The sequence below is a fragment of the Emys orbicularis genome, chromosome 2, assembly GCF_028017835.1.
Source record: "Emys orbicularis isolate rEmyOrb1 chromosome 2, rEmyOrb1.hap1, whole genome shotgun sequence".
NCBI classification, from domain to species: Eukaryota; Metazoa; Chordata; order Testudines; family Emydidae; genus Emys; species Emys orbicularis.
The window spans coordinates 240,495,835-240,505,617 of NC_088684.1; the positions used below are offsets into that span (position 1 = coordinate 240,495,835).

The following is a 9,783-nucleotide window of genomic DNA, read 5'->3' on the forward strand; positions in this document are numbered from 1 at the left end:
TCTCCCCGGAGGCCCGAACGCCGCGCCGCCCCCCTCCAGGTGCCGCCCCAAGCACCAGCTTGGTTGCCTGGTGCCTGGAGCCAGCCCTGCACCCTGGGGTCCCTGTGGGCCGTGCGAGTGAGCAGGGCATCTCCGGGCCCCGCCCATTATCTGAAAGTCCCGCCCCCACATGGCCCCTGATGACAAAGCCCAACTTGGGATGCTGCCCTGCGCAGTGTCTAACCTCCAACTCCTACAGCCGGAACATGCGCCACATCCGTACTGCTGGAGCGGGGAAGACACACACAAGATGGCTGCCCTGCTCAACCCTCAGTTCTGGCGTGAAACGTCACTTCCTCTGCAGAAGGACGCACCTGTGACGTCATCAGAGAGCGCCAGAGTAAGTCACGTGCGCGCTCCATGGGCTGGAGTCCAGGGCTTAGCGCACAGTTTCCACAACGTGGTTCCTCCACGGCACCATGGAAACTAGCGTGGAGATGCCGCATTCGGCGGCCCGGCCGCTGCCCTGCGCGGAGATCCCGGCCTTCGCGGCCGCCTGCCGCCTGGTGCGGAGCCGCTACTCGTGCCTGGTGGCGGCGCCGCATCGGAGGCACATCGCGCTGACGCCGCGCTACCTGAACCGGAAGCGCACCGGGATCCGCGAGCAGCTCGACCGCGAGCTGCTGAGATACTCGGAGAGGTGCGATCCGCGGGTACAAACCTTCCCCTCCCCCACCCCCACCCCCACCGAGCGCTCGGAGACGGAGCAAGCCCGCCCCCCCCCCCCATTTCGCTCCCCCGAGATCCACCTCGGCTCCACGCCACGCGCGTTCTCGCCCTTCTGCTACGGGCCCCATGTGGCTGAGCCCTCCTTTGGCGAGCGACTCCGCAGCAACCCCCTCGCAGCCCCAGCGGGGCATAGACCTAAACGTGGAGCAATTTCACTCGTCTCCCCATCAGGTTTCGTGCTGATTTTGCACTGTCAGTGTTGGTCAGAAATATTAAAACAACTTGTCTTTCCTCTCCCTGTGTAGCCTCAGCGGTGTGCCAGTGGCTTATGATAACATCAGAGTAGTGGGTGAATTAGGTGATATTTATGATGACCAAGGATTCATCCATTTTAACATTGAAGCAGATTTTGTCATTTTCACTCCCAAGAAAGGAAAAAAGCTTGTGGTATGTAAAAATACTTCGGTTTTACTGTATTTTCCAGTAAATTAAGCTTATTTTAGCTACTAAGTAGATTGAATAATTGCATTTAAATAGTTACTGTTACAGTTAGTAGACAAATACTGAAATACCTTTTCTCTGTTCTTGACTCTGTTTTTCCTGCTAACTTATCAACTGTAGGTATAATGTTGTAGCAGTGGCAGTCCCACAGTATTAGAGAAACAAGGTGAGTGAGGCAATATCTTTATTGAACCAACTTCTGCTGGTGAGAGACTAGCTTTCAAGCTACATAGCTATTCAGGGGGGGGAGGTGTTTAGTGTCGCAGCTAAATGCAAGATTAAACAGTTAGCATAAGTATTTGTGATAGGCATCTGTAGGACCCATGGATCTTGAAATGTGTGTTGTGCGGACCCCATCCTGAAAGAAATTTTTCCTGAACCTCCGCTTCTGGCCTTCAGACTGCTCCATGCTCATCTTCAGAAGCAAGGCCCCCACAGACCAGGACAAACCAACTCAAAGCTGCACCAGACACTGTCAGAAGAACAGATGCAAAACCAGCAGACTGGGGGGGGGGGCATGGGAAGGGATAGCTTAGTGGTTTGAGCATTGGCCTGCTAAACCCAGGGTTGTGAGCTCAATCCTTGAGGGGGCCACTTAGGGATCTGGGGCAAAAATCTGTCTGGGGATTGGTCCTGCTTTGAGCAGGCAGTTGGTCTAGATGACCTCCTGAGGTCCCTTCCAACCCTGATATTCTATGATATTCAGACTTATCTCCACTGCTACAGTGATCAGCACCTCACAACATAAGAACATAAGAAAGGCCGTACTGGGTCAGACCAAAGGTCCGTCTAGCCCAGTATCTGTCTACCGACAGTGGCCAATGCCAGGTGCCCCAGAGGGAGTGAACCTAACAGGCAATGATCAAGTGATCTCTCTCCTGCCATCCATCTCCATCCTCTGACGAACAGAGGCTAGGGACACCATTCTTACCCATCCTGGCTAATAGCCATTTATGGACTTAGCCACCATGAATTTATCCAGTCCCCTTTTAAACATTGTTATAGTCCTAGCCTTCACAACCTCCTCAGGTAAGGAGTTCCACAAGTTGACTGTGCGCTGCGTGAAGAAGAACTTCCTTTTATTTGTTTTAAACCTGCTGCCTATTAATTTCATTTGGTGACCCCTAGTTCTTGTGTTATGGGAATAAGTAAATAACTTTTCCTTATCCACTTTCTCAACATCACTCATGATTTTATATACCTCTATCATGTCCCCCCTTAGTCTTCTCTTTTCCAAACTGAAGAGTCCTAGCCTCTTTAATCTTTCCTCATATGGGACCCTCTCTAAACCCTTAATCATTTTAGTTGCTCTTTTCTGAACCTTTTCTAGTGCTAGAATATCTTTTTTGAGGTGAGGAGACCACATCTGTACACAGTATTCGAGATGTGGGCGAACCATGGATTTATATAAGGGCAATCATATATTCTCAGTCTTATTCTCTATCCCCTTTTTAATGATTCCTAACATCCTGTTTGCTTTTTTGACCGCCTCTGCACACTGCGTGGACATATTTAGAGAACTATCCACGATGACGCCAAGATCTTTTTCCTGACTCGTTGTAGCTAAATTAGCCCCCATCATGTTGTATGTATAGTTGGGGTTGTTTTTTCCAATGTGCATTACTTTACATTTATCCACATTAAATTTCATTTGCCATTTTGTTGCCCAATCACTTAGTTTTGTGAGATCTTTTTGAAGTTCTTCACAATCTGCTTTGGTCTTAACTATCTTGAGTAGTTTAGTATCATCTGCAAACTTTGCCACCTCACTGTTTACCCCTTTCTCCAGATCATTTATGAATAAATTGAATAGGATAGGTCCTAGGACTGACCCTTGGGGAACACCACTAGTTACCCCTCTCCATTCTGAGAATTTACCATTAATTCCTACCCTTTGTTCCCTGTCCTTTAACCAGTTCTCAATCCATGAAAGGACCTTCCCTTTTATCCCATGACAGCTTAATTTACGTAAGAGCCTTTGGTGAGGGACCTTGTCAAAGGCTTTCTGGAAATCTAAGTACACTATGTCCACCGGATCCCCCTTGTCCACATGTTTGTTGACCCCTTCAAAGAACTCTAATAGATTAGTAAGACACGATTTCCCTTTACAGAAACCATGTTGACTATTGCTCAAGAGTTTGTTTTTCTATGTGTCTGACAATTTTGTTCTTTACTATTGTTTCAACTAGTTTGCCCGGTACCGACGTTAGACTTACCGGTCTGTAATTGCCGGGATCACCCCTAGAGCCCTTTTTAAATATTGGCGTTACATTAGCTAACTTCCAGTCATTGGGTACCTAAGCCGATTTAAAGGACAGGTTACAAACCTTAGTTAATAGTTCCGCAACTTCACATTTGAGTTCTTTCAGAACTCTTGGGTGAATGCCATCTGGTCCCGGTGACTTGTTAATGTTGAGTTTATCAATTAATTCCAAAACCTCCTCTAGTGATACTTCAATCTGTGACAGTTCCTCAGATTTGTCACCTACAAAAGCCAGCTCAGGTTTGGGAATCTCCCTAACATCCTCAGCCGTGAAGACTGAAGCAAAGAATCCATTTAGTTTCTCCGCAATGACTTTATCATCTTTAAGCGCTCCTTTTGTATTTTCATCGTCAAGGGGCCCCACTGGTTGTTTAGCAGGCTTCCTGCTTCTGATGTACTTAAAAAACATTTTGTTATTACCTTTGGAGTTTTTGGCTAGCCGTTCTTCAAACTCCTCTTTGGCTTTTCTTATTACACTCTTGCACTTAAGTTGGCAGTGTTTGTGCTCCTTTCTATTTGCCTCACTAGGATTTGACTTCCACTTTTTAAAGGAAGTCTTTTTATCTCTCACTGCTTCTTTTACATGGTTGTTAAGCCACGGTGGCTCTTTTTTAGTTCTTTTACTGTTTTTCTTAATTTGGGGTATACATTGAAGTTGAGCCTCTATTATGGTGTCTTTAAAAAGGGCCCACGCAACTTGCAGGGATTTCACTTTAGTCACTGTACCTTTTAACTTTTGTCTAACTAACCCCCTCATTTTTGTATAGTTCCCCCTTTTGAAATTAAAGGCCACAGTGTTGGGCAGTTGAGGTGTTCTTCCCACCACAGGGATGTTGAATGCTATTGTATTATGGTCACTATTTCCAAGCGGTCCCGCTATAGTTACCTCTTGGACCAGCTCCTGCGCTCCACTCAGGATTAAATCTAGAGTCGCCTCTCCCCTTGTGGGTTCCCGTACCAGCTGCTCCATGAAGCAGTCATTTAAAGTATCGAGAAATTTTATCTCTGCATTTCGTCCTGAAGTGAAATGTTCCCAGTCAATATGGGGATAATTGAAATCCCCCACTATTATTGGGTTCTTAATTTTGATAGCCTCTCTAATTTCCCTTAGCATTTCATCATCACTATTACTGTCCTGGTCAGGTGGTCGATAATAGATCCCTAATGTTATATTTTTACTAGAGCATGAAATTTCTATCCATAGAGACTCTATGGAACCTGTGGATTCGCTTAAGATTTTTACTTCATTTGAATCTACACTTTCTTTAACATATAGTGCCACTCCTCCCCCTGCACACCTTTAAAGACCCATGGTCCTACTTGTGCCTATCATAACGTGCCATGTACCTCACCCAGTGCACTAAATGCCCACTAACAACTGTGGTGAAACCAGACAATCACTATGCTCTTGAATGATCTCATACAGGAAAATAAGACAAAAACACCACATCACCTGCGGGTGAACACTTTTCACAAAGCAGTCCCTCTATATCTGACCCATCAGTCCTCATCTGCAAAGGAAATCTGCATAACACTTTCAACAGACAAACCTAGGGCTTAAATTCATAACTTTGCTAGACACTAAAAATCATGCTCTTAATAAAGACACTGGATTCATGGTTTATTACAGCTGTCTGTAACCCACTAACCCCCTTTTTTGTCCTATGTCTGCAGGGGTCTTAGTGGGCCACTTTGCCTTGAAAGGTCCCTTAGGATGCTACTTATGCTACACTATCTGTTCAATCTTGTATTTAGCTGTGACACTGGTAGTGACTTTCGTAGACTTGAAGAAGAGCTCCGGGCAGGTATACACTTTAAATGCTGCACTGATGCAGGTGCACCACTGTAGCGCTTAAGTGAAGACGCTCCTAAGCCAATGTGGGAGTTTCTTCCGTTGTTCTTAATCCACCTCCACGAGAGGCTGTAGCTATGTCGATGGGAGAAGCTCTTCCATCAGCATTGTGCCGCCTACACTGGGAGTTAGATCGGTGTAACTACATCACTCGTGTGTAGATTTTCACACCCCTGAGTGACTTAGTTATATCGATATAAGTCTGTAGTGTAGATCTGGGCTCTGTGAAGCTCAAAAGCATCTCTCTCTCACCAACAGAAGTTGGTCCAATAAAAGATATTACTTCACCCACCTTCTCTCTCAACTGTAGGGGTGTTTTTCCTCCCAAAGGAGGGCTGGTAACCTGGTACCGGTACAGGCTTATCCCTAAAGTAATACATAGTCTTATCCATTAATCATAGGCACAAGTATTTGTGGTTATGAAGTGCTCTCTATTGTGATTCTGTTCTGTTTGCAGAAAAGAACGAAACACAGAATTTTTGCTCCTGAGCATTTCAAAATAAAGAGTAGGCGTATGGATCTCCTAAGAGCTTTAACACAAACATACCTCTGTGTGAATGCTTGCAAGCTTCAGAATTCAAAAAAGTAGGTCAGAATATTGGCCTACTCACATTGACACATTGCATTTTTTAGACACCGTAGTTTAATATATTAACATTCTGTTCCAGGTTTGGCAGTTTTTGATTAAAGTCTACTCCATGAGTCTTAATGGTAAAATTATCTTACAGAGCCTAGGAAAAATTCTGCTCTCCATCTCTCCATTGATACATACAGTGGCCTATCTAGAGCAGCAATTCTAAACCTATTTACCATTGAGAGCTACATATGCAGCTCTCTGTGTTACATGAGACCCATCCACAATATATTGACTACCTGTACATCTTATTTTAAAAAAAAAAAAAGTTTAGTATTTGTTATATTACAGCAATACAATTCAAATCGATATAGTATCTTTCATTTCAACACTGGCAAATGTCTACCAAGAGCATTTTAAACTAGCAAAATAAGTCAAAACATTAACTTAAAATTAATTAATTTACTGGAAGGGTAGCGGCAATCTCCCGTCAACATCATAAAACCAGCTCAATGAGCGGTGGTCTCCCGCCAACATAGCACTGTCCATACCAGTGCTTCTGTCGGTGAAACTTAAGTCACTCTGGGGGGTGTTTTTTCACATCCCCGAGCCACACAAATTTTGCTGACATAAGTTCTAGTGTAGATGTGGCCTAATTCTATATTTTTAATTTGAAAGACTTAGCAACAATTTTTAAAATGTGGCTTCTATTTGTACAAGTGCTAAAGCCACTTGCCATGCAGTTGATGGTGTGGATTTGCATGTGTAAACTTTCTTATGTACAAGAATCTATAGACAAATTTACAGTGTGTGCAGGAATGAAAGTCTCTTACAAGTTGTGGCCCTTAAATGTAGTATAGTCTTTCTTACATGGTTTTCTTTTCTTCTTCCAGGGTGTGATCAATAAAGTGGCCCCAAGTCATATTGGCTGTCTGATACATGGGTGTTTCAATGCTTCCATCCCTAAACCTGATCGAATGTCAGCTATAGAGTGGCAAGACCTTGGGTTAAAAATAGGAGATAAACTGGAATTTGAAGTGGTGCATTTAGATTCTGATGCTGCTGGAGTATTCTTCATTCGGGGGAGACTGAATAAAGACAGGTACAGTGCTATATTAAAGGATTTTTTTCAAACTGAGCTGATTTAGTGGATTTATTTAAAAACATAATACTTAAAATCAGTGTCTTGCCTTAACTCTGACTTTTCCCCCTGTATAGTATGAATATTATATTTTAAGTCAGATTTTAAAAATCTGCTAATTCTTTAACAGAATAGAGACTAACCAAATACTGGAAATTGGATATGTATTAATAGGTCATAAGTTCTTTTGTTACTAAAAGACCCTAATCTTTTTTTCCTACTTGAATTGCTGTGGGTTTAGCACAACTCCCAGTCTTCAGTTATGTGCTCCATATAACTATTGCATTTCAGCAAAGCTTAACATCATGATGTATTAAATACCTATAGAGATCTCATTCTGTACACTCTTGCTTATTTTGTATGTGTCTTCACAGTATGCAATCCAAATATCCTGAATCAGTAACTGAAGATACAAACAGTATAGATGAAATACCAAAGAAAAAACACAAGAAAAGAGACAGAAGGAATTGTGAGTTAGAAAATGACACAGAGCTTACAGACAATGCAGATACTACTGTGGTGGAAGATGCAGAAGAGCAGAATGCTGGTACAGTAAATGGATTTTATGATAAAAAGCCAAAGAAGAAGAAAAAACATAAGCAAGAAAAGCAGAAACCTGTATTTTATGGAAGTGACTGTAGTGGTTACCCGAGTGACCATAAAAAGGTTAAGAGAAAGAAAAGAGAACATTGTGATGTAGATGAAGAGAGTGAATTATCTCAATTGTCACAAGAACCTAAAGCCAAAAAGAGAAAGGAATGACAAATGGACTGAAGAGTCCAAAAATCCCTTGATTGAATGTAAGATTGTCATCTTCTTTCAGAAGTACTTGATAAATTTCCAATAAAATCATGTTTTCAATTTGTGTATTTCAGCTTTCATTTATATTACAGTAGCACTTAGAAGTCCCAACCAAGATCAAGGCCCCCTTATGCGAGGCAATGTGTATATATACTCATACTATATACTTAAGAGCAGGTTAGACAAACACCTGTCGGGGATGGTCTAGAAGATAATACTTAGTCCTGCCATGAGTGCAGGGAACTGGACTAGATGATCTCTTGAGGTCCCTTCCTATGATTCTATACATCTTTCAGGATAGGAGATGCCTCTTACTCTCCAGAGATAAAACAAAGGATGGTAAAGAGGCAGTACATATTCCTGTTTTACAGATGAGGAAATGAGGTACAGAGATTAAGTGGCCTGCCCAAAGAGACACAAGAAGTGTTTGGCAGAGGTGGGTGGTGAACCAGATGTCTTGAGTGGTAGCGCCTTAACAAAAGAAACATGTTCTTGTAGTTAGTGAAATTAAACGTGGTACTCAAATGCAGGCTTTAAGTCCTTAAATTTAGTATTTTTAATGCCTCCAAGCAAACTGATTTTTAAAAAGGAGGGTTAAGGGCTAGATTCTAATGAATGTGCAGTGAACATAGTGCTTAAGATGATTCTTACATTTCAGAGTGTACAAGCATGCCAGGGAGTACTTGAAACGTTTGCAACAAAATTTATGGTGTGCTACTCTAAATGGAAAAACATCTATTTGGAGAACTGGTCATGTTGTATTCGAGGTCTGTTGGGGGTGTAGGGAAGATTAGGTTGTTAGTTTCACAATAGTGCAGTTCACTCCATTTTCTTACTATATGGTTCCATTTCCTTGTTAATTAGATCTCACTGGACTTCCACTGAGAGACTGACAGTTTTATCAGATTGTAACTCATCACCAGGATTCCTAGTTTTCCATGATTAATGAACAAAAATTCTCTGATAAACATGAAAATCTGTGTTTTTTCCATGATTAAAATGAAAAAAAAATCTCTCTCATATAATGAAACAATATTTGAACAATGTTTTAAGTTTACAATTTTTAAGCAAGTTCAAAGCCTACTGGTGCCATCACTCATAATAGAATATTAGAATTTGTATTTTACATATACCAAATACTTCTGTGTCTATTCTATATTTTCAGGATTTTTTAAATGCACAAAAAATTAAGCAAAATTACTTTTATATTAATATCACTCACTTTGAGTTAGTCCTGGTTGTTAAAAATAGAGTTGCAGCATTCCAGCCACATTTTCATCTTTCAGACATTGGCGCTGAGCAGAGAAAAGAACCCTGAGTTTGCTGAAACTTCTTTCCACATCAGCTGAATTTACAGTCAGTTGGAGGAGAACCATTGCATCTTTTTTGCCAGGTTAGGAATACGATCTTCAACAGCCATCCAGAAGTAAATGGGATCCTCAACGTCTCCAAATTAAGTCTTTGACAATCCCTAAATACACTCAGACAGCTTTAATTGTGGTTTCACAATCTTTGTTTAGGATCCAGTGCATGAACAGCATGGAGAAAATTAAGTGCTGGTTGTTTATTTTTTAGCTTGTACTGTCTCAGTTTATCAGCAGTGCTTTGAGCAGCAGATCTATTTGCATTTTCAGTTGATGCAAGATACTGTAGCCATGAAATTAAATCCAGAAAAATGTACACTTTGTGCATTTGGTATTTTTAGGACTGCAAAACATTCAGTACTGTCACCAAGTGTCCGCAGTTCTCTGCAATGTATTTCAGGTCTGCATGCACATCAGCTGCTAACAGGCAAGCTAGTTCCTGCTGAACAGATGTATCCCCATGTTCCATTTGTTCATGCTCATTGAACCCATGGTAGAGCTGGTAGTACTGTACATGGTATTTTATATAATTGAACCATGTATTCCACCTAGTCCCAACTGGTTCAGGTGGAAGTGTTG

At 42.0% G+C, this 9,783-nt stretch overlaps 1 protein-coding gene across 1 annotated transcript; it reads left to right on the forward strand.

The window, feature by feature from the left end:
* Positions 1–382: 382 nt before the first annotated feature.
* POLR1F (RNA polymerase I subunit F) lies at positions 383–7,892 on the forward strand. The gene is made up of 4 exons (XM_065399209.1): positions 383–679; positions 1,014–1,155; positions 6,792–7,000; positions 7,414–7,892. Exons 1-4 carry the CDS (start codon positions 459–461, stop codon positions 7,799–7,801), a joined length of 960 nt encoding a protein of 319 aa, XP_065255281.1. The 5' UTR covers positions 383–458; the 3' UTR covers positions 7,802–7,892.
* Positions 7,893–9,783: the final 1,891 nt, after the last annotated feature.

Coding starts and splice junctions, on each gene's coding strand:
- POLR1F (XM_065399209.1), top strand. CDS start 459: ATGGAAACTAGCGTGGAGATGCCGCATTCGGCGGCCCGGCCGCTGCCC. Junction 680..1,013: donor CTGCTGAGATACTCGGAGAG/GTGCGATCCGCG, acceptor CTCCCTGTGTAG/CCTCAGCGGTGTGCCAGTGG. Junction 1,156..6,791: donor AGAAAGGAAAAAAGCTTGTG/GTATGTAAAAAT, acceptor TTCTTCTTCCAG/GGTGTGATCAATAAAGTGGC.